Source organism: Gopherus flavomarginatus, chromosome 9 (genome assembly GCF_025201925.1).
Source record: "Gopherus flavomarginatus isolate rGopFla2 chromosome 9, rGopFla2.mat.asm, whole genome shotgun sequence".
NCBI lineage: Eukaryota > Metazoa > Chordata > Testudines > Testudinidae > Gopherus > Gopherus flavomarginatus.
In genome coordinates this window covers 50,120,362-50,145,731 of record NC_066625.1, presented here as the reverse complement: position 1 = coordinate 50,145,731, position 25,370 = coordinate 50,120,362, and the positions used below count along the sequence as shown (strand labels likewise).

The 25,370-nt window shown below is 44.3% G+C and overlaps 1 protein-coding gene across 3 annotated transcripts in view; it reads right to left on the bottom strand.

Moving 5' to 3' along the window:
• Positions 1–10,287: 10,287 nt before the first annotated feature.
• Positions 10,288–25,370, bottom strand: part of PKM (pyruvate kinase M1/2) — a 39,160-nt gene continuing 24,077 nt past the window's right edge. For 2 of the 3 annotated variants that reach the window (XM_050968297.1, XM_050968294.1), the window contains exons 8-11: positions 24,102–24,254; positions 16,122–16,288; positions 12,529–12,710; positions 10,288–11,606 (exon numbers count right to left, since the gene is read on the bottom strand). In XM_050968297.1, the coding sequence (XP_050824254.1) occupies positions 11,500–11,606; positions 12,529–12,710; positions 16,122–16,288; positions 24,102–24,254 (609 nt within the window). In that variant the 3' untranslated portion in view covers positions 10,288–11,499. Of the gene's footprint in view, positions 11,607–12,528; positions 12,711–16,121; positions 16,289–16,943; positions 17,111–24,101; positions 24,255–25,370 lie in introns of all 3 variants that reach the window. The other variant, XM_050968296.1, reaches the window with a different exon arrangement.

The following is a 25,370-nucleotide window of genomic DNA, read 5'->3' as shown; positions in this document are numbered from 1 at the left end:
CAGCTAGGGTGTGGTTTCCTAGGAGTTTGACACAAATGATCAGAGGGTTTGAACTATGTGAGCTTTAAAGAGCTCAATCCACCTAGACTGGATTAGAGAAAACAAAGCAGGGGACATAAGCACCCTCTACAAATAACCCCCAGCATGGGGAGCGATTGTTAGGTCCGGAACAAAGAAAAGGGACCAGCGAGCTCCCTTAGAGAGGAAGCCCAGAGCGTGTAACATTGATTCAAGCACCACATGTCTCCAGGGCCACCTGGCGGGGGGAGGGGAGGCCAAGTGGGGAAGTTTGCCCCAAGAGCCCTGTGAGCCCTGGGTTGGCAGCAGTCTGGATCTTTGGCGGCAATTTGGCGGCGGGGGGCCCTTCAGTGCTGCCAAAGACGTGGAGTGACTGAAGGCCCTCCGCCACCGAAGACCCAGACCACCACCTGGTGCGTACAAGCGCCGCAGCTCCCCTACTTTGCCCCAGGCCCCCTGAATCCTCTGGGCAGCCCTGAGTGTCCCAGCTGTTTGCAGTGCCTCTGCCATAATGCTCAGGGTGGAGGGTGTAGCTCCTCCCGACTAGCCAATAAGCCTTTTTGTGGAAGGGGAAAATGGGGCGATTTAATGGGGGGGAGGGAGTGTCCCACATACCCACCTGGCCTCTCCCTGTGAGCACATCAGGGGCTCTCTGCTGTTTTACTCCTATACTGCCGGAGTGGAGAAGGAAACATAGTGAGCAACTGGATGGCCAGACCCTCCAGCTGAGTTGTGCTCAACACAAGATGGGGAGGAGGGGGAATAGGGAAGGGGCATTAAGCCACCTTTATGCTGCCCTAATCCTGGAGCTGGCCAGGCAGCAGGCCAGTCCCCGGCACATGTTAGAGCAGCCTGAAGGCTGCTTATTTTACACTCAGTCGCCTATGAGCCAAGGAGACATTCTAGCAACCAGGGATCACTGAGCAGGAGGAATACCCTAGCCCTGCTCTTTGCCCCCAGCCACAGGCCCTGTGCCAAGGCTGTAGGGCAGGAGTCACTACAGCAGCCCTCGCCCCCAAGACTGTCCTGCACTGGGAGAATCCTTCGGGACTAGTTACTTTGCATCACTGGATGGGGCCAAGCATGAGGCTCACTGTCCTGGATGAAGAAGTGGCTTGAAGAAGTGGGATCACACAGTCAGATCATAGATATAAGAGCTGGAAAATTAGCCAATGATATTAATAGGCAGCAGGCTTAATGCAAACAGGAGGAAGTAGTTTTTCACACAATGCACAACTTGCCTGTGGAACTCACTGCCATGGGATGTTGTGATGGCCAAAAGAATCACTGGTTTAGAAAAGAAATTGATAAGTTCATGGAGAATAGGGCCATCAATGGCTATTAGCCAAGATGGTCAGGGATGCAACCACATGCTTAGGTGACCCTAAACCTCTGACTATAAGCCGGGAGTGGATCATTCCATAATTATCCTGTTCTTTACACTCCCCTTGAAGCTCTGGAACAGGCCACTGTTGGGAGACAGGACCTTGGGCAAGACGGATCATGGTCTGACACACTATGGCAGCTCGTCTGTTCTTAAAAGACCTGTGAGGAACATCATCTAGTCCATGCTCTAGGATCCAGGCAGACTGGTCTGCTATTTTAGTGCCAGAAAGAATTTCTTATTCCCAGTGTGCCTGTATGGGAGGTGGGTTGGATCGCTTTGCCATTAACGAAGATTTTTGGTATTTGTTCATTGTGAGAGCTGGATCTCAAGGCAAGCGAATAGGACACTGCTATATTCAAAACATGGTCTTCATGTAAGGAATGTCAGAGCACCACCATCATGCTGCACCTGGATGACATATAGTCCATGTCCAGGGAAAGACTGAGTCAATCTAACCACTGGGACTTAGAGCATTCAGCTCTGGCACTTTCTGCTTTTCCATTTGCATCCCAGTGCTCAGCGTGAAGCCTGTATGCTGACAGGTACATGGTATTATCGGTAGAATTCAGGCTGCAGGGCAGGAAATTCCCCACATCACAGGAGGAAACGTAAGACTCCTGAACTGTGTTTTGGATCAGCGTCACCAAAGTTTTATTAACTAGATAAGTTTTACTCTAGACATTCAGGTCCCAGAGCAGAGGCACCAAGGACCACAAAGCTATCGAACAGATTTTGACTGCAGCAAAGCATGATCTGCTTTTCATAAAGCAATGGTAAGTTAATAATTAACAGGACTCAGGAGAGGGCTGAGATTTCACATCTGTCACCAGCTGCAAGAGATCGGTTGCTAGCTGGGTCACTGCTATCCCCATGTTACCCATTCATCTTCGTCCCTTTGAAATTGCCTCCATCTCCTGGAGAACTGAGAACGTAGCTACAAACTTTAGAATGAGACACAGGTGGCCCTAAGAGCCAAGGGTGGAATGCCAGCTATTAGACATGTTTGTGCAGAAGCCACTAGAACATCTCCTGCATGCGGCTGTTAGTGCGACTGCAGTGCAAACAATACATCACAAAGAAAGAGGGGACTAGTTTTGCCTGACTAGCTGAATGTGATGCTGCATTTAGACCATTATGCTGAGAGGGCTAAGAGAATCAAATGCTAATTACTCTTAACAAGGTTCAGGCCTGAGTCCATTTTGGCTCTGAGGATTGTCACAACCCTGCTATCTATAACTTTCTTTTCAGATACAGCTCAGAGGTATTGGCGCCTGTGCTAGTGTGAATACAACTTGACAGAGCCTCACATTTAAATAAAGCAGCTCTGCCTCCTTGTCCCTTCCCTCAAGCCTGTTCTCTCGCCTGCACTAAGTTGTTCCATTGGTGCTAATTAAAGAGCATGTGTAAATAGCCTTCTGTGTGCGCCTCTCAATCTCTCTCTTGTTCCTCTGGAACTCAGACCGTTAGCAGGATTAGTGGGGTGATTTCCCAAAGTACACAGTGGCTTGTACTTCTCACTAAAGCTGTGACCAGCTGAGTGCAGATGGTCTGGAATGTCTGGTAAAGCCGCTCAGCCACACACTCTCACCCTATGTGCTGGTCTGAACCACACACATTCTGCACATAGCATGCTGTCTGTTAGCCAGCCAAGTCTATTAATTAGTAGCACAGATAGACTCCACCAGGGTTTAGAGAGATCTCTGAAAAGAGTCAGGTTTCTCACTGAAAGCCCTGGGCTTTGGCCATAGCTGGGATGCTGAGGATGGGAAGACAGTACCTCAGTTTTGGAATTCTATGGACAAACTCTCACTGCAATTGCCATGCTAGTCAGGTATTTCACAAAGCAACAATCTGTAAAAGGCTTAGTTAGAAAGATCTAGACAGATGTACTGGGGAGACAGAGTGAATGAGTTGAGCTCTGAAGGACTTACTGTGAGAGACTAAAGAGGACTCAAAATATTTAGATCATCAGTGGCTCTCAACTTTTCCAGACTACTGTACCCCTTTCAGGAGTCTGATTTGCCTTGCATACCCCCAAGTTTCACTTAGGTTAAAAACTACTTGCTTACAAAATCAGACATAAAAATGTAAGTGTCACAGCACATTGTTACTGAAATACTGCTTTCCAATTTTTACCATATAATTATAAATCAATTGAAATATTTACATTTGTGTTTAGCACATAGAGCAGTATAAACAAGTCATATGAAATTTTCATTTGAACTAACTTTGCTAGTGCTTTTTATATTGCCTGTTGTAAAACTAGGCAAATATCTAGATGAACTGATGTACCCCTGGTAGATCTCTGTGTACCCCAGGGGTGTGCGCACCCCTGCTTGAGAACCACTGATCCAAGAGAAGGGTAATAGGTAATTTGATATCAGCTTACAAGTCCCTACATGGAGAAGCCATTTCTGTCAGTCTACTATAGACTCTTGAAACTAGCAGAAAAAGGCATGAGATCCAGTGGTTGGAAGATGAAGCTAGACAAACTCAGCTTAGAAATAAAGACTACAAAAACGGTGAGGATAGTTCACCATTGGAACAACTAAGCTAGGGATAAGATGGATTCTCCATCACTTGAAGTGTTTTAGAAAGCTATCCATCTAATCTTAAAGACCTGCTCCATCTCAACTGTGTGAGCTAGAGCAGGAAGCACTAGGGAAGTGATGCGCTGGATGCAGGAAGCACTAGGGATGGTTCTCTAGCCCGTGTTATACAGGTCAGAGTAGGCGATCATATGGTCCCTTCTGGCTTTGGAATGTATGAATCTGACCCTCTGAAAAGCTCTGGCTCAGCTGGGGCTGCTGAAACCTGAAGACATGATTTTATGGTGAGTTACTCTGGATAGCCTTTTCCCTTCTGTCTCCCCAAGGCCCTATGGGGACCTGTCCCTCCTGGTTGTTAGGGCTCTGACTTACTGTCCCCTATGAACGAATGAGATTTTGTTTGGTTTATTGCTGCATCTAACCTGAGGAGGAAACAAATGAGGACAGCCTACTCCGCTCGTCTCAATGGCTTTAAATGCAGTTGCTGGAGCTTTAAGGGAAGAGAACTTTTTGCTCCATTTGCTCGTCAGGCTTCTAATCCCTCCATTTCACAGAAGCAAATAACTATGGGTATAAACTCTGCCCAGCTCTGCATGTTTACCAGCGATCAATCCCTTTACTGCCTTCCTTCCCTCTGACACCCCCCACCCACTCAGCTCAGGCTGATTTTCTCCTCTTTTCTTTGTAAGGGAAAAAAGTAATCTTTTGAGTGAAAGTTGGACAGGCAGCTGCAATGCCCCCTCCTTTTCTGCAGGGCCAGGTGTGCTCTAACAGGCCTTGTCTACACTGGGGGGTGAGGGTGGCGGTGGGGGTGGGATTGATCTAAGATATGCAACTTCAGCTACGCTATTCTCGTAGCTGAAGTTGACGTATCTTAGATCGACTTAGAATCACTTACTTCGCATCCTCATGCAGGGCTGGTGCAAGGATGTTTCACGCCCTAGGCGAAACTTCCACCTTGCGCCCTCCCCTGTCCCTGAGCACCCCCCCGAGGTGCCCCCCCATAGCAGCTCCTCACTTTCTGCCCTGAGGCACCGCCCCCGCTCAACCCTGCTCTGCCTCCTCCCCGAGCACACCATTGCTGTTTCACTTCTCCCATCTCCCAGGCTTGTGGCACCATCAGCTTAGATGCCGCAAGCCTTGGAAGTGGGAGAAGTGAAGCAGCCACGGCGTGCTCGGGGAGGAGGTGGGGCAGGGGTGAACTGGGGCAGGGAGCTCCCCTGCATGCCGCCCCCCCCACCTTACTTGCTGCAGGCAGCCCTCCCCGCGCTCCCCTGCCCCAGCTCTCTGCCTAAATGCTGGCAGCGAACGGTGCAGCCGAAGATCCGGTTACCGCGGTCGTTGCAAAAGAAAATGCCACCCCCCAAATCCTAGCGCCCTAGGCGACCATCTAGTTTGCCTAAATTGTTGCACCGGCCCTGTCCTCATGGCGTGGGATCGACGGCTGCCACTCCCCTGTTGAATTTGCTTCTGCCTCTCGCTGAGCTGGAGTTCAGCAGTTGACGGGAGATTGATTGCTACCTGCTGATCCGGTGGGTAGTGTAGATGTACCCACAGTGTGAGCTACCCCCATCCCCTAATGAGCCATGCTAAAGAGGGACCAGATGCTGGGAATGGGCAACAGGGGATGGATCACTTGATTACTTGTTCTGTTCATTCCCTCTGGGGGACCTGGCATTGGCCAGTCGGAAGGCAGGATACTGGGCTAGAGGGAGGTCTGGTCTGACCCACTATGGCCATTCTTATGACCAACTCTCTGCCTGAGTAGTTAAGCTCGGTCTTATTATTGTGTCTGCCAGCAGGACTAGGACCTGTGTGCTTCAGACTCCTAAAGCCAACAACACACACTTTTTGTACCTCTATAAATGCATTGGTTAGAGGTGTGATTTTTAGTGATAGTTATGATACAATCACTAAAATGCACAGTTATAAAGGTGCTATCTAGCACTACAGTTTATCCCTTTTCAAGAATAAATGTGTGAGTAGACAAGACCCAGTAAATTAATCTGGACCCCACCAAACTCATTTCATTTAGCTTAGCAAACAGCTGTCAGATGGTCCTAACTTCCCGTCCCTGGGGAACTGGACTACAGATTGTCTCTCTTTTTAAATCTAAAGTTGAAGACTTTGCTTTTTGTACATTAGATTAAAAAACCACACGTACTTAAAGGCTGACTTATTGTAAAGGCCATGGCACATGGATTGGCACTGTATGAATTAATACATTTGCATTACCAAAAAATACAGAAATAGTAATAAAAAGAAGGATGCTAAATCTGGGACAAATACAAGTCTGTCTCCAGTCTGACTTGATAACATCAGTGAAAGCTCCCCCCCTGCTGGGACAATTCAGAAGGGCATGCTTCCATTTATTCTGAAGAGCCAAAAAGCAGACAATAAAAACAATTTGAGGCTTGACATTTCAGCTGGTTTGGGCCCCAGAACAGACCATCCTTTATATTGTTAAAACATGATCTAAAATTAGATCATCCTAATCAATTCACCATAGGCACCTGAGGGTCTGTGAACTATAAATCCAGTGCTTCCACATTTTAACTCCTACTACTGAATCCAGTATTTTACAGCCAGTCTTCCACTGTGCTCTCAAAATAAGCAGGGTCAAACCTATTCAGTGTTTGGATGGGAGACATTCAAGGAACAGGCAGGAACATTCTAAGAGATGACACTCTTCCCTGTCACTTCTGAACCACTGTCCAAGAATGGGGCCAGGGACGTGAATTGTTCACGCTGCAGCAGTAGTAAGCCCAAACATTGCCCGTATAGCTGTATTGTGGATACTGCCTGACTGGTACATACCGCACTCTGCATATATATGTACACACACATGCTAGCTGTAAAAGGAGCCCATGAGGATGAAAGGCACTTTGTAAATAACTTTGTAAAAAAAAATCCCCTAATGGCCACCATTTGCGATTGCTCTCTGCTGCATAGTACTAGTCTTGCTAGCAGAAAAAATAAAAGTGTTACTTGCACAGCTATAAGAATCAAAGGTGTTGCAACCTTAAAGGAAAAGAGAGCCAGGTTAGACTAATATTCCATTAAAAGCCACAGCTGAAGCCTGGAGGAAAAATTGGTTACTTATCTTTCTTTAATGGTTGTTCTTTGAGATGTGTTGCTCATAATCAATGGCTACAGAAAGCAGTACTAGCCAGGTTCTAAGGGGATGCTAAAAATGGACTTACTGGACTGCTGGGGAAGAGGAGCAGCTTGATGGCCCTGGGTGTGTGGGGAGGGTGATGTCTTTCTTAAAAAGTCTCAGAATAGATACGGACAAGCATAGCTACAGTGTACACTTCCCACATGAGGTGAATGCACCCAAGCTTGACGCAGAGCGCCTAGGAAGGGGGTGGGGAAGACTGTCCAGCCTTCAAACCCATTCACTCCTCAGCCCTGATGAGATGGTCAACCATACTGGAGACATCTGCTCCCTGCCAACCAAGACCACCCACTCTTTCACATAGGTCATCTCATGCTAATGACCTCACTTGTCAGCAGAGCTAGACTCAAAGTAGTGATCTAGAAGTATTTTCAGTCATCCATCAGCAGTCTTCTGAACCTTCCAGTTGCTTTTGAGGACTCTTTTCTACCCTCCCCTTCAGCCAATCAGTACAGCATACACAAGTATTGTTCTGCACACATTGTTGTGCACTTAGTCCACTATTTGCTGTGTGAGCCGTAGAGAGTAGTTTTTAAACTGAGGGGCAAGGCACATAATTCAGGGAAGGTCAAATGTCTACACCACAATTAAACAGCCCTGAAACCGAAGTCAGCTGACCCAGGCCAGCTTCAGGTGTCTTAACTGCAAAGTAGACATAACCCAACTTCCCAGAGAGTTAGTGAGCTAGTCTTTAGTGATGACCCCTTCCCAAAGGAGTATGAATATAGGTAATCCACTGGTCATTTTCTAACAGCAGAGAAGGATGCTCTGTAACTGTTTCACTTTAAGAAATGCCTTGGCCAGTGCTGTTATAAGCTTCTTCAGAGGTGAAGTGTGCTGTAGCACAGCAAATTACTCTGGGTCCAAATTCCTGCTAAGCTGTGCACCTCTCCCTCCAGCCCCATGCTGCTGGGAGAAAGCTGGGGGAGGGATGAGTCCTCTCTCCCTGCTCTCCACCCCCAGCCAGAGCCCTCACCCCCTGCACCCCAACCCTCTGCCCCAGCCCTGAGACCCTGCCTGCACCCCCACCCCCTCATCCCCAGCTGAAGCCCTCATCCCCCATATCCCAACCCTCCGCCCTCTTGCACCCCAAAACCCTCATCCCTGGTCTTACCCCCAAGCCTGCACCCCCAGCTGGAGCCCTCACACTCCCTCCAACCATCTGTCCCAGCCCTCACCTCCAGCCAGAGGCCTCACACTTACCATTGCTGGAGGAGGGAATGCAATATGTAGGAATAGGCCTCAAGATCAGAGTTCCAGCCCAGTAAGGGAAAGAAGGGCCTAGATACAAAACTTGCCAGACATAGGCTCCAGCTTGACTAGGCAAGATTCTGATGGACAGCCTCTGAGGCAAGCAGCCTGCCTCCTAGTCATTTAGCAGGCAGTGGGTTTCAAACAAGGATGCCTTTCAGATATGAAAAGAGGTGACAATGCCTTGCCCCAAGGGACTTCATACCAAAACAGCTATGCCAGCCAGTGGTTTGTGAAACATTTCATTGAATTAGTTTTGCACATCTACAGTTATCGCCTTAATCTGGAACCTTGCAACCCAAATGCAGTTGGTTCACCCTCACCTCTCCCCACACTTGGAAACCATTAAGGAGTGGAAAGCTTCCAAGTTCAAGGAAGACATTCTTTCTATTAGCCTAGGCCAAGTAGGAGCTGGCACTAGCTCCCTTTCAGAAGAGCTCTTCCCTTTTATGGTGGCCAGCTGTATTGATTCCATCCTGCTATAGGTACGTAAGTTGTAAGCAAGGTCCTTGATGTCTGATTAAGGCCCTGAACACCTACTACTCTCCTTGCCTTACTTATCTGTAGGTCCTTAAGCCCTCTACACACCCACACAAATGAGTTTGCTCTCCATATGTTTATTATTTATATATATTTTGCTTGTATTAAGTCACAGGTACAAAATATTTGCCCAGAGAAGAGTAATCAAAGTTGACAGATTAAGAGCTGGGGTGGGGAGGAAAGGGGGATTTAAGTGAAGCAGCTTCATGTTGTCCATTTCCAGGAACAAGCTAGCAGTGTAGATCAGTGGCTCTCCACCTTTCCAGACTACTTTACCCCTTTCAAGAATCTGATTTGTCTTGCGTATCCCCAAGTTTCACCTCTATTAAACTACTTGCTTACAAAATCAGACAAACACAGAAGCGTCACAGCACATTACTACTGAATAAGTGCTCACTTTCTCATTTTTACCATATAATTTATAATAAATCAATTGGAATACAAATATTGTAATTACATTTCAGTGCATAGCACATAGATCAGTATAAACAAGTCACTGTATGATATATTAGTTTGAACTGACTTTGCTACTGCTTTTTTATGTAGCCGGTTGTAAAACACTAGGCATGTATCTAGAGGAGTTGATGTATCCTTTGGAAGACATGTGTACCCCTGGCTGAGAACCACTTGTGTAGAGAATATTTAGCCATGTTTTCCCTGCAAGGCTCCTAAGATTTGCTGTCTCTTTCCATGCTCCCCTCCTCCCTCAAACACATTTAGCCCTGGCAAATCAAGTGCTACTTGAGTAGCAGAAGGTTTGGGTTTTGTATCAAATGATGCTTCTGAACAATGAAACAGAAGTCTAGATTACTAGATACCAATTGCTACATTCTGATGTACTATTTTTAAAATTTGGCAGCCCTTGTTAGGACAGAACAGCAGAAGTCCACAGAACAAGACTCATTCCCATATCAAGATATGTGATACTTGGAAGACTTGCACTAGAAAGTTTTAGAAACAGGAGTTAAGAATTGCCACATGTGTAGCATCCAGCTGCGCTGTGAAGCAAATTGGTGGATAGATGACAGCTGCTTTGCTCTAGTTACAACATTGGATTAGGAATTGACATAACTGGTAAGTGAAGTAGCATAAAGTGATCTTTTTGTTTGCACAAGAGACAGCTATGTCTGAAGTTGCCATAGATTTGGCATATCTGAGGGCTCTACAATCTAGCTGCAAACCAACTACAGTATTGAGGATTCCTTCCACAACCAAGGATAAAATAGCTTTCAACTAATATGCAAAATAGATTTTTCCTCCTTTAGTGTTCCGACATTGTTTGTAAGCATTGACATGTTTCACCTTTTCTTCACAAAGGACTCTCACCTTGCCAATGGAAAAACCAAGCAAGAGCAGAACTCTGATGGGTGCTTCAGCTTTTCTTTATTGATGTACATAGTTGTGCTCTACAATCCAATATACCTGTTACAGTAAATAACTTGTCCAGATTTACAACATAGGAGAATGCTCTCAGGAAACATGACTACTTAACTCAGATACGCAATACTGCAGTAGGAGCACAAGGAGCTCTCAGCTTACTCTCAGCAGCACAGGAAGTGGAAATGCAGCACTCAACTCTAAGAGCAAAACCTCTGTTTTATCCTTGTTCTATTTCCCCCTGCTGCCCATAAATGACAAACTAAGTGACTTAGAAGGAACCCAGGCCTGAATTGCATCTTAGACTTTGGTCTGTGCTGGAGGTTTCAATCACTGTTTTCCAGGTATATTGGAACCCTGGAGTAGTTCTCTCCATTTGCACTGGGAGGGGAATACACAGTAGTATGTTTCATGGAAGTTCCTACTTTAGGAGTTAAAGGGTTAAGCACATCTTAATCTTTCATCAACATTCATTGGTGTGTTAGATACCTAATGTATCTGTAGTGGAGTTTAAATTATGGAGTGCAGCGAGCCACTGTAAATCTGGAGGGGAGACAAGAAGACTAGTTTACATACTGCAAGTGTGGCTACATAGACCCATGACTTAATCTACCACAGCTCCTAAACTGGAGTGCATCGGTGACAATACAAGTTTGCAGAGTGGGAGTAATTAGGACGACATGGCAGAGAAGGGAGGCATTAAATGAAGCTGTTGATTATCTGAACTTACAGGGTACAGAGCTGTACTCTGCCTGTTGCAGAGAGTGCTAACATTGGCACTCAGACGATAACCTTGTTTTTGCCTCCTTCCCCTGCACTCCTGAGAAAGGTGCAGGGAAAGGCATAGTATTCACCCTTAAGGTAGTATCCAGTTTACAAAGAGGGGGATGAGCAGCACAAGTTCAGTCACCATGCAGGAATTTCATACACTAAATCCCAACTACTTCAGGGCAGAATCACCTTAGGGGAAAAAGGTCATTTACTTTTCAAAAAACTAAAACATTTCAAGTATTCTTTTAGAGTGACTTAAAGGTGGTCCTTCTCCTGCTGCTGCATTTGGTGGTGTTTAGCAACCTAAATCCACTCTACACACGGATAACATTGCAAGCGATTGCCAGCCTAATGCAAGGGGGTAGAGCAGAGGAGAAGAAAGTGGGGGAGAGGGAAGGTGTTGCTGGGGAGGGTTTGAGAGTTGGTGTTCATGGAACTGGCACCACACGCATGGTGTTGGTGTAGCCGGACCCAGGGCGCCATCCTGTAAGTACAATGACAAGATCGCCAGTCTTGAAGAAGCCACGTGCTTTGCCTGGAAGAGAAAGCTTTGTGAATATCTGCAAACCAAGTTCATGCCAACAGTTCTATTAGATGACAATGTCCAGTAGACTCAGTATCATTAGGGTTTAGGATGTCTTCCACAACAAGTCGGCATCCAGAGACAAAGAATACCACTGCTTTCTTGTAAGTCCAAATGTAATAGAGGGGGCTACCAGAACAACCACACGGATTTAGTATCTCTCTTGGATCTCATTTAGCCCTAGTAGGTGCTCTTACAGTCCAAGGGCTTCACTTAGTTCTTGTTCACATACCCCCTCATGCCACAAGATGGCATCATTACACCAGGCTGAGGGACTCAGGTTTCCCCTCAGCTGTCCTAGCAATAAAAGCACTTCAGCAATCATGGTTTGATCTATCCTGAAAGACAGGACACCTCACCTCTGTCCTACACTATTTGTTCTGTCCCGAGACCTTAAACTCAGCTACAGGTGCTGCCACTAGATGAAATTCCATTTCATACAGCCCATTTTGAACTTTGGTTTTGGGCCCGTGTCAGTTAATGCAAAGTGCACTGTAACAGTGAGAGGAGCTACCATTTACCTCAGCCCTAAGTGTTTTTTTTTTTAAAAAGCAAATAAAAGGTGGCCTCTCAGACAGACCAGTAAGCATTTGTCTTTACAGTTTTCCATTAGAGCTATTAAAAAATCGAGGTCTGTTGTGAAGGGGGAACAGTTTTTAATACTAAGTTATCAGTCTGAGTACCAGATCTGGCTAAGGTGGTTTGCTTGTGACAAATGAATGGGCCTCCTACAATCAGTATTTCTTCTCATTAACAGCCTTAAGACTCCACCAGAAGGCAAAAGATGCTCCAAACTAGAGATTTTTTGAAGGGGTGGTTCTTCCATAAGCTATCAGTTACCTGACCAGAGTAAAGATAAAGCAACATAACTCACCAACATTCATGCCCAGGTTAACTCTAAGATCCACATCCTCAGCCCATGCATCATGGGTAGGTTCTTTGCACAACACAGGGAAAATGCCACGGTACAGATGGGCCTGGCGTGCTGTCTGTCCATTACGAGTCACAGCAATGATGGGAGCACGTGGGCGGAACCTGGACACCAGGTGAGCAGATCTAATAGGAAGGAGAACAAAATGGAAGGTAGGATTAACCTCCAAAAGCATCCCATATATGGCAGCCTAACAAAAGCTTGAGAAACTTCAATTGTTCACAGCAAGTGTAGTGTACAGAAGACAAGATCAGAGAGATGATCATGGCTCCTAGAAATAGGTGCCAGTCTCCACTTATGTGGAGATGAGTGGCATAGAGACAGCTAATGGTAACCACTTAAGTATTTTGCACAGATTGGCCAGGAAGACTATTTGCAATAAAAATCCATGCAAGAGAGTCAAGGTTTCATCAAGTTTAGTTTGAAGGCCAGGGTGGTCCTCTCAGTCCCCTGACCTACAAGAATAGAGGACATGCTACACAGAATCCTTTCCTGGAAGGACTGCCTCAGGTCCACACCATCTGTCTTGCTTTAGGGCATAGCAAACCATCTGTTGGAGAAGGGAGTCTCTTCCCTCTTCTCTCCAAGCGTGGTGTCATCCCACTTCAGTTTTTTAAAACAGAAGAGTTTAGGAAACTTCACTCTACACTTAAGGTGGATGTTTCCAGCACTGGGTGTTGTAGCTCTGTTGGCAGTAATGTCAAGGTGGGCAGATATTGTGTGGCTTTTATTTTGCTGCCTCTCTGTTGTGTCAGTCACGTGGTTTTGACCCTTTGGCACTTCAGGCAGCATGCATGGATCCTGTTCTCTTCAGAGCAAAACAGTGAAGATTTGTCCTGAGTGCTCATCTTTTCAAGGGCAGGAGAAAGGAACTAAAAGTCTTCCAAATATCACCACTGCGCTATTAGGGTTTCTTCCTTGTCAACCTTAAGTTTTAAAAAAAAAAATCATTGCAAATAAACTGTGCAAGTAGTGGTGACAGCTTGCAAATAGGAGTGTGAGGTTTGCTTGCTGGTTTGTTAGTTTTCATTTAAGCATATCTGATCACAGGGTTAGTGGAATCTCTTACTCAGAGTTAGATGGAGTCCCTTGCTCCCATGGCTGGCAAAGGCAATATTCAGTCTCTGATGTGGGAGAAGACATGCATTGTGGGTTTTGTTTTTTTTTGGTTTTTTTGGCAACACACACAACCATTTTGGGGAGTCATTAGCATTTCCAGAGCATCCACAGAGTTCAGCTAATTTGCCTGGGAGAGCTGTGGCAGAATTTGCAGTCAAAAGAAATCAAATTCTTCTGAAGGATCTAGAATCCCTTCCCTTGAAGGCTGGGTGGGGGGGCAGCAGATAGAAGGAATGACTCCTGCTGCATTATACCCTGTGCACTGTCACTGAAGTGTTAATAGGAGTCTTGCTAGAGCAGGCTATTTTCAAGGCAATAATCACTGGGAGCCACTGTTAGAGGGAAACTTGTAGGAAAAAACCTAGGGAGCTCTAAGGTTCTTTTCTAAAAACTGATTCAAACAACTCAGCTCAGATACATATGGAGCAATCCCCTTCTCACCTGCTTAAAGATGAATGCGGATAACATAAAAGGCCTATACTGCTATGATCTGTTGCACAACTTTGTTTTTATGCAAAGATCTGGAAGCAAATAAGGTAAAAAAAGTGGAAATATTTATGTGGGACATCTAGTAAATATGGGATGGTAGGCACAAATGGTGTTTATTCATAGCCTCTAGCAGCAGAAGCTAGAGCTGTGGTACAGGTGCCACTCTTTCCTACTGGGAGGGCAGATAAGTTCTGGAAGGCAGTGTGTGCTCAGGGATTAAGGAGAATCTGTCTGGAACTGAAAAAGGCCATGATATCAATAGTTATATTTTACTGCTCAACATGTAGCAGAGAACAGGATTATACAGTGCACAACTGTGTTTCAACTAGATTCTTATGGTCCAGTTCTCATGAATCAAACTTCAGCAAAGCTGCTTAATACTAAAGATTTCCAGTCAAAGTTTGTGTTGCTTACAAGACAGCAGTGCCAGTTTCACCAACCCAGCCACTCACAAAAACCTTTCTACTGTGAGAGAAGCCTTCCAGTGGCTCAAGGAGACCCAGGTATTCAGAGGATGTAACAGAATCCAGAGCTAAAAATATTCAAATATCAAAGGTCAGATCTCTTCAGAAAGGTCAAGCATAAGGCTGACTGGAACCCTTTAAACGGAAACATTGGAAGCACAAGTACAAGAAGGACACAAACTCTCATGCTTACAGCTATTCCCTGTTCTGCAGAAATAAAGCAAGCACCAGCCTGAAAATGTCTTTAAAGACAAGAATTTACAATAGCCCAGTTCTTGATGCAGAATATTTGCTGTGTATGTTTAGATGACACATCTGCTGTGCTACTACTTGCTGGGTCCAGATTCAGGGTGAGACTTCATAATGCCCATCTAGAGGGCCATCAGTTTTTGGGGCAAAAAAACCTTATTAGCAGCCAAAGACTTGCTTTGAGAGGAGCAATTCAGTTCTCAGTTTAGAGAAACTAGAAGCTGATGAGCTGGGTTTTAGACCATTTACTGTGCTTTCCTGGATTTTCTAGCCATGGGGTCTATTAAATGACCTTAATAGCACTAACATTTGTCAAATCCCAAGATATTCCAGGGTGCTGTTCCATGAACTAGTATCTTGCACGCTGTTGGCACAAAGCAGTGGAAACCAGTGCAGAAAACAGGTATTGGGTAAACCTAGTATTAAGAAGCATATTCCACAGATTTGTCTGTTGGATACTTTAGTCTAAGATCACAGTGGATACTAGATAATAAAGCAAGGCCTATTCACCCAAGCAGGATAGACATTAGGAAGTGTTAACCTATAAAAGGGAACAAACTTTTGTAATTTTAGCCTCCTGTTTAAATAAGCCTCTCTTTAAGCCAGGTCCAGTAGTCCTGTGTTTGAAGTCTGCTGTATGGTCATAGGACTAAAAGACAGGAGGATTCAATATTCTAATAATGGTTGAGCCCATGATCCATGCCAGGCAGGTCTTTACTTTTGCTGTCACTGTAGTCAACCCAGCTGGAAATGTAGGTTGAAAGGTACTGCCTTATTCAGAAAAGCTAGATTCTGCATCCAGTGAACTTCTGACCTACTATCAAAATCCAAGATTTCTCTGGTTAAAGTGACCATGAACAAACTTTCAAAAGTTGTTTCCTGTCAAAGTTTTCCAGCCAGCTTTACTAGTAACAAAAATGCAATTTTATCAGCAAGAAAAAAAAATTCTATATGCCTGGTGCTGATGTCAACATGGTTGAGGAATGCTGAAGAACTGAATTAGACTAAATATCTGCAGATTTCTGAAATGTTTGTCCATCTTCTTGGTGGAACTGAGTATTGCAGACTGATGACCTTAGCTTTAAAGTTGCCTGGTTTTCTGGCTGCTTCAGTGTTACCATTTCATTCATTCTTAAAAACACTTTTGAAGGTGTCCTTCTCCCCCACCCTGGTCATTGAAGTCCATTTGACTTGAAGGAACCTTTCATCTCCTACCTTCCAGACTTGGTGAGGACGATAATAGCCCCACTGCAGCACTTGAAGGAAGCTTCTACAGCGCCAACAGCGGCGGCTTCTGTAGGGTCACGATTCAGAGGGGCCAACCGGCGTAGTTCCTCAAACAATTGCCTGTGAAAGATGGCGGCTTCGGCCTCGCGAGCAATCTATAAGAGCAACACGCATTCGGGGAATACGACATTCATGTCAGCCAGCGCTCAGGTGACACAGGGTAAGGTGAGGTGCCATGCCCAGCAGGATGTCAATAGCATAACCGCAATTTTGATATTCAGAAGATTTACCTATCAGTTTTATACTACCAAGTCCAGATTAGCGTATGGTACCATGCTGGTGGCGATCATCTGTTTGATGCACAAGCAGTGTGCTTGGCTACATTAGCAATTGGGGTATGCTATTTAGTAAACATTCACCCACCAGATAATTGATATTAAGAGGTTTCTCTTCTGAGTTCTGTGACACCTGCCAAGTCACCCCACCCAGCCTGGCCAGCACACTCTTCACATCCATGCCCAACTGCCAGGCACTCTTGCTCTGCTTCTACCTACCTCCAATCCTGCTGTACTGTAAGGATGTTATAAACTCAGTTTCTGCTAGTGTATGCCAAGCTGAAGTTGTGAACTGTAAGAGCTGCTCACAGGATGTATACTACTGTGTTGTAGTGGAATGTGTTTCTACCCATTGAAACATGTCCTGAAGCACAAGAAGTTTGTCTTGGTTAGATCATCTCTAACCCACACTGTGGAGTGAAAATGCTTATTTACCTTTAGAGCCTAAGTCTTTCTTGCCCTCTCTGAGCCCTACCTGCCAGACTCGGTCAGAACTATCAGAGCTGGAGCTAAGCACTTAAAAGAGGCCTCCACAGCGCCTACAGCCATGGCATCAGCAGGGTCCCTGTTGTTAGCAGTGGCACGGAAAAGTTCTTCAAACAGCTGACGGTGAAAAATCGCGGCCTCAGCCTCGCGAGCAATCTGCAGGCCAGAGTAAGAGGGAGGGGAGGAAGGAAGGAAGAAAGGAGTGACACAGAAAGAAGGAAATAGATACACCAGAGAGTAATGTGATTTTGAGTTAATTTGCTTAATTGTCATAGTCATGCAGGCAAAGAATATTAGAGCAGGGTTGTGAAACTTCCTTTGGCTCGGAGGTTAAGAATTAATACAGACAAACGTGGTTAGAATTTTAACAGTGCCAAGGCTAGTGGACATTCAGTGCCATTTCTTACAGCTAGTCTGTACATTGGATTATGTGTTTTCAGAAGGAGACCTTTTATGCTACATTATTATTTTGATAGCTTTACAGTCATGCTGCCCCAGGGCCTGAAGTCAGGCTATATTTTTTGAAATGTCTGCACTTGTTTAGGCTAAGGAAGGTGGGGGGCCACTTCCTTACAAAAACTGCTCATCTAATTATATGATGAGGGCATGTCTACATGGTGGGGTAATGTGCTTTAGAAATCATACCCATAAGTACATTTGTGTGGCACATTAATTGATTGATGCAGACACTGCTGGTGCACACCAAGCTCCTTGGTGCAATTTTATGTGGTATTGTTTTAAACAGTACTATGTTAAGTGCACCAATTAATGTACAACAGTGCACTTTAGAAATCGTTCCCCCATAGAGTGTAAACAAGCCTCAAGTGTCAGCTTGCTGTAGGTCTTGCTTCTGCACTTTTCCAGAGTCAACTTTTAGGTGTGCCAGAGAACAGACAGTAGTAGAATGCAAGGTATAGGTTGCTTCAGGGATGCATGTGTGTTCAGCCCCAACTTCTAATGGCCAAGAGCACTGTGAGAATAATCTTTTATATAAGAACAGTCCAATTGTGAACAATGCCACCACCTTCCATCTCATTCTTTGTAAGCTAAGAAGGTGGGCTCTTTTTATGGTTTGGCTGTTACTTAGAGAAGAGCCAAGGAACTTCATCTTTACAGTTGCACTACCCTTTACTAAAACTGTTTACAGTATAGAAACAAGTCTTCCTTATATGGGTTTTTTCTAAAAATGTAGAGTACAGAAACTCTTATTTAATGTTTGCATGTACTCAACTTAGTCAAGTGTACAACTACAGAAGATACTTCTAGTTTTTGTTCATAGAATGAAGATGTTATGAGAAGCTTCTGCATCCAGTTTACAGACAGTCCATGGATACTCTGAGTTTGTACAATAATCTAGGAATCTTATACAGGTCAGTAAGTATGCCTAACAGAAAGCATTTTTAAGATAAGAATTCTTGTCTGACTAGGCAATGCTAGTCCTTCACAACCATATAAAGAAGGCTTGTAGAGTTTACTAGAAAAGCATGCAGAAAAGTTGATAATCTCTTCAAGAGGACTGGCTGAAGCCGTTTATAGCAAGCAAGAAAAAAGGAGGCTGTAGACCAGGGGTCGGCAACCTTTCAGAAGTGGTTTGCCAAGTCTTCATTTATTCACTCTAATTTAAGATTTTGTGTGCCAGTAACACATCTTAACGTTTTCAGAAGGTCTCTTTCTATAAGTCTATAATATATAACTAACCTATTCTTGTATGTAAAGTAAATAAAGTTTTAAAAATGTTTAAGAAGCTTCATTTAAAATTAAATTAAAATGCAGAGTCCCCCAGACCAGTGGCCAGGACTTGGCCAGTTCTCCAAAGTACTGCTGTTCTTTCTGCGGCAGGGTCAAAAATATTCCGTAAACAGCTGTAGGCGGTATTGCAGTTGAACAGTAGGAGACTACCTTCTGGAACTGAATATGATCTACTGCCCCTACCTTGATGGTGCTTCATGCCTCTGAGGTCCAGTGGCCAGGACTAAATCCATCTAAATAGAGATACTTCACTCTGTGGCACTTTCCAGGTGAGGACAAGCACTTTACAAATGTTAATGAACTGTCACCGTTATCCCCCTCTTATAATTTTTTTCCATCTAAGTTATAAGTGGCTTGTCTAGATATCCTAGAGGATGTAGAAATCTTGAGTCCCAGTCTCCAGCCACAAAATCCTTTGTAACAATAATTCGGACTGAGACACCTAAATCGGGGGTTCTCAATCTTTTTCTTTCTGAGGCTCCAACACACTATGAAAACTCCATGGCCCACCTGTACCACAACTGTTTTTCTGTACAGAAAAGCCAAGGCCAGCGTTAGGAGGTAGGAAGCAGGGCAACTGCCCAGTGCCTCATGCCACAGGGGGCCCTGCGAAGCTAAACTGCTCAGGCTTCAGCTTCTGCCCTGAGTGGTGGGACTTAGAGCCCCAGGTGTTGTGGGCTTCGGCTTTTCCCCTGGGCCCGAGCAGGTCTAATGCCAGCCCTCCTTGGTATACCCCCTGAAACTTGCTTACTGTCCCCAAGTGTGCCATAGATCCCTGGTTGAGAACCACTGACCTAGATTACTTTATAATGCAAATTAAATGCAATAAAAGCCATAGTATAAGCTGCAAGTTTCCATTACATGGAGTTGAAACTTGTTAGATAAAAGGGAGATAAAGTAAGTTTCCACCTCATACAGCATACTCCAAACGTGGAAACCAGGAGCTCACAGTACAACTTCAGTTCTTGAATCAAAGGCAGGCAGCTTTGGGCAATATTAAGCATAAGCCTGAGCTTACCAAAAGGCTCCCTGCTATACTTTTTATAGATAAAAAAGGGGGCAGGGGGGGAGTTAAAGTTAGTCCCTCCCAAAAGTTCATGGCAAGCCATTCACGTTGATTTATTAACATTTTCCCTATTGGGGATTTTTACCAGCTTTCTTCAAGTCTGTAGTAGGGTGTGGCCACATCCTCAATTGTGTGGGGTTGGGTAGGAGGGCATTTAGACTTAGTGCTAGTCTATACTGGCAACGCTAAAGTGCTGATGCGACAGCGCTTTAACATGGCTTGTGTGGTCACGGCAGAGTGCTGGGAGAGAGCTCTCCCAGCACTCTAAAAAAACCTACCTCTATGAGGGGCATAGCTACCAGTGCTGGTGCACTGTATACACTGGCAATTTACAGCACTGAAACTTGCTGCCCTCAGGGGAGTGTTTTTTCACACCCCTGAGCAAGAAAGCTGCAGCGCTGTAAACTGCCAGTGTAGACAAGCCCTTAGTCTAATCTACATACTTACTTCAATATAGCCACATTACTCAGAGGTGTGAAAGAAATCCATAACCTTGAGTGACGTAGTTATAATGATCGTAACCCTCTGTGCAGACAGCGCCATGTGGGCAGCAGAAATTCTCCCACTGACATAACTCCACCTCTGTGAGGAGCAGTCACTACTAAGCCAACGGGAGAGAGCTCTGTTGGCTTACAGTATCTTCACCAGATGTGCCACAGCTTCACCAATGTAAGTCTGTAGAGCAGACCTGCCCTTAGGATTTGTCTACACTGCCCTTCTGTTTGGGCAATGAATTACATTAATGTGAACTAGAAATCTTAGTATGCACTCACAGCATACACATGGGAGAGTTACTGCAAAGCACTCTGGTGTGTGTTATTAACTCCCCCGTAGTCCAAGCTGCAGGGCAGTATAGACATAGTCCTACTTTCTTTGAATTTCATTGAGCTCTTCGGACAAACTGACAAGGGCAGAGTGTCAAGACTTGCTTTTCCAATTGGTCAAATTAGTTGTCAACTTTTTAAACTGACAGGACCAATGGAAGTTTTGGGAGCTACTTCCTTCCCAGGAAGAGGTATCCTGTCCAACATCTGGAAACTTGCTACTGAATTCTTAGAGTACTGTGCCCCACCTTCTGGGGACATTAAAATTAACTATAGCGGTAATTCTAGTTATCCAATAGAAATTAGAGAGTTGTCACCAAGTGGTGATTATTACATTCTACCAACACATCTGTCAGGTCAGAGAGAGATTCACTGGGTGTAGAAAGGACATATCAAGTACACTGGGGAACCTTCTTGCATAAGTTTAAACAGACGCTTTCTCCCCCATTTCTAAAAGATAATTCTTTTAGATTAGTATATAAAAGTACTTCTAGGGTCTGAAACATCCTAAACATTCCTAGAAGCTATGGGGAGGGAGAGCACCTAGCTAGAGCATCTCATTGTTTTCAATGTAGGTGTGAAGAACCAGTTTGATCCATACTCCCTAACCACCGAGCTGATGTTTGATGGAAATACTGTCTTATGTATACAGGTAGCAGCTGTCAGTGATCTTTGAGTCTATGTCCATTAGCTAGCATCCAGTTTTGCTGCTGGAGTATTTTGTAACAAAATTTTGGCAATACAGAGTAGCAATACAAAAAAGCAAACTTGTATAAAGGGACTAGAGTCTGAGTGAAGTATTGCTTCACATTTATAGAAGATGCTGAAATGTGTAAAACATTTTTCATAATAGAAGCTGGAAAGCAGGAACATAAGGGTCTTACTCATCAGCTGACTTGACTTTTAGACCAAGAAAGCATCATCAATAGAAGTGGTCCACGCTCATTTTGATGTCACTGGAATTGGGCAGTCTTACCACTGGCAAACAAACAGTTAGCTGGCAAGAAAGCAGGAGCAACCCAGGAGGATTATGCAGTCACCATACACTGCATGTAAAACCCTCATGCAGGAAAAAGGGAAAATAGTGCTCTAGAAGTGACAAAAAACAACTTAGCAACCCAGTATTAAGACCCTACTTCTAGGAAGAGCAGTTCTAATAAATGGAGCAGCAGGTAATGGGACTGCATAAGTGGTAGGGAAACCTGAATTTGTTTGAACTGTGTAGACATTTCTATAGTGCTCAGTCCCTGTCGTATCAGATTCTTTACCCCTGCTAAGGTTTAGGATAAAATTGTTTTCTTCTAGAAAGAAGAGCTGCTCCTTTTAGTCAGTTTTACAGTGGTCAGAACTTGCAATGCTGGTAAGCGGTCGCACTGCCATTTTACATGGCTTAGTCTGGAAAGGTGGAGAAACTGAGCCTCACAGCAGCCAGATTCCATAATCTGAGGTTTTGACCCCAGACGCTCTACAGAGTTTAGTGAGATTTCCATCCCCCTAAGGCAACAGAAAGCCTCAATGTTTTAAACTGCCCTCGGCTGAGCTTGGGGATTTTGTGCACACACACCTTAGTCCATGTGTGCCGATATTAACTACTCATCGCCTCATAGTAAAAGAAGTTGTTGGTGCTCTGAGGTTTAACTCGGCCCATTCTAATAGCATTCACTTTAGGGAAAAACAAACACACAAGTGTCTAGCTACTCCTACTAATGTTGCAGCAGTACTAAATGTCTCCACATGCAGGTTTGATTTGGGGATAGACCAAGTTTAAGAAAAGGTGGGGACAAACCCTTTGATGGTTATGATTCTGAAGCCAGTAAGCACATCCATTTTGTATTACATCAGAAGCTTCAGTTTCACCTTCTCAGCTGTGTGCCCCGGTTTATTTTCCCCTCATGCTTGGAGGTTCAGTTCTCCAATATGTTTTGCCACTATGAAACCAAGTGTTCAGAACTTAACCTGGTAGTTAAGAACCTAGCATAAATGGAGTACAGGTATGATGAGCTACAATATGGAAGTTCAAGACTGCACCATTGAAAGCCACCATCCATTAAGAAAAGGCAGTATTTTGCCTTATGTGGGGAAAAAAAAAAAATCAATCTTAGAATGACTTGTATTAATCTGTTGACCATGTCCTTTGATGTACCTACAGTAACTAAAAAAAAAAAAGAGGAAGGTCAAACACTTGAGACCACCAGTATCCACGTACTATCTAGTGGCCAGATCTAAAGAACTAAACTGGATCACAAGAGTTCATTTCTGAAAATAAGTTTTACTGCAGCAAGTTTCCAGATTTAGATATCAGGGTCAACCCTCAAGATTTCCTGTTAGGAGAAGCTTTAAGCAGGCCGTTAGTGAATAGTTTACAATGCAGAGCGATCACATGCTTTAAGATCATTGGCTCACACCAATCTGGTTTCATCATCTGTTCCCTAAGTGTACAAAGTTCCAGTGCACATAGCTCAAATACAGTTAAGAGTGAGAGAAGAAAGTATACTTATGTAAGGAATTCTAAATGCACATATAGTAGCTATGTTTTTTAATCTACAGAATCTGAACTGCAGCTGACAAACTAGTGCATTGTCAACGCTGTAATTCACAGCAGTTACCTGGAGATTATCAGTACTTCTAGACACTAAGCATTACACTTAAATTAATGGGAACATGAGCTGGGTGAACGCAAAGCAGAGCAGAGAGGTTTCTGGCAGTTTAAACATGTAAAAAAAAAAAAAAGTCCTGTCAGTCATCATGCAAGAAACATCCCCATAAACAGTAGCCAAATCTGTTGAATGCAACAGGACAGTAAACCTGGCACAAGCACCCCATTAAACCACCCCACAAGTTCATATACTGAAAAACAATTCAAATTTAAGTAAATGGAATTGAGCTCAATCAAGGTCAAAGTGATCCTTGGAGCAGCTCCGCAGGACAGAAGGTGTCAAATGTGGAGTTAAGAGATTACAGCAGTGGACTCAAGGAAATCAACACCAGGGTAACGAGGAAAGCTCAACCTTGGCATATAAACATAACTAGGGTTTCTTATAGTCCACTGTGAAGTAGACATCTCAGCATTACACTTTAGCTCATGGTTCTGCCTCTAAGTGATGAGTACAAAGCATACGGCAACTGATATTTGCATGTCTGGTATGTAAAGGAAATAATTTCTCAGATCTAGTGGCAGAGGGCAGCACCACACTGATCCAGTCAGGGTATAGTGGTTTTACAAGTCCATGCTCTGTGTAAGTGCAGGTTAAGAAGATGAATGGGAGGGGAAGAAATAATGAGAGAGAACAGACTTACTTTTTCAAAACGTAAGGGTTAGTGGGAGCATGGACAAGGAGCTGCCATTATAGAACAGCTAGGTATAGCCACTTGACTATGCATTTGGACAACCAGACATCTGGATGGAGTGAGGAAGCAGGAAGTGGGATATATGTTACCTTTACCTCTTCGGAAAGGTTCCATTTTGGACTATGTAATTCTACCTTTTGCTTTAAAAGGCATTACTCACAGCGTGCTGCATGCGGACAGCCTCAAGAGGGTAGTCTCCTTTGGCAGTCTCCCCAGACAGCATGATGCAGTCTGCTCCATCCAAGACGGCATTAGCTACATCACTGCCCTCAGCACGGGTTGGGCGAGGTTTCTTAATCATACTCTCCAACATCTGGAAAAGGAGAAGTCAGGCTAAGCAAATTAACACCCCACTATGGAAGAGACCAACTACTTTTCTAGTATACCTATGTAAGCACTGGAATGTGTTTTAAAGCATTCTATACTGTAGGGTACAGCACAAAATTAAGTATCAGTAAGTCTGATTTGACTATTTGTAGCAAGTATGCTTGTCTGGCCACCAGAACAAGAGTGCCATGCATAGAAACAGAGCTGAGGACATACTGAAGTACGAAGTTTGAATACTGTTATGCCGAACCTTACGACAGAACTCTCAAAAACAGCGTTACAGCAGATTTCATCAAGGAAGCTGCTACATAATTATAAAAATTGATACCACAATTAGCATTTACTTAAGACAGCTGCGTACCATTAATATTCAACCACCAGTTGATCAGCAGCAAGGTAAGAGCCGAATGTGCGCATGTGGGAGGTTTAGGTTCATATAATATAATCCACGACCAGGCACATATTAGAGAAATTAATACATCAATAGTCGACTAATGCACACTGTTGTGGCTTGTTGCTATTACAGTTGGTTCATTAGTTGACCACTTCCCTTTAAACAGTGAGACTGTTCAGGTTTATACAACATCTTTCCTTTATGCAGCCATTTAGTAAAGTAGTGGTGGAAAGGCTGTAAAACACCTTCTCTATTTTGAATTGGGTAGGTTAAACTTCAAAGGTTTGCTGACTATTCAGACAGTGCTCCGCTCCCTCCCCCGCCAATAAAAAGCTTCGCTGCCTTCTCAATAGTTTTTGACTCTTTACTAAGAGGAGTATGTGAAGCAGAATTAAGACACTAGTTTAGAAAACAAGTTGAGGCTGAAGTGCCCATAAACTGCAGCCAAAATAGCATCTTAGCACTTTGCCAGTGAGACTGCAGGCGGAAAGTTAAGGGTAGCTTTAAAAAACTTATGTTCTCCTTCATCCATTCTGCACCATCTTTTCCTACCTTTCAGTCCCCACAATATAGTTTTGCCTTGGTCTTTCCCCCAGTCTCCCCCACTTACTGCTCCACCTGTGACTTAAACCTAGGGACTTTTCCAGTGAGGAGGTCTCAGTTAGACAGTGCCAGGAGTTGGCGTGCATTGTAGTAAACACCAAGAGG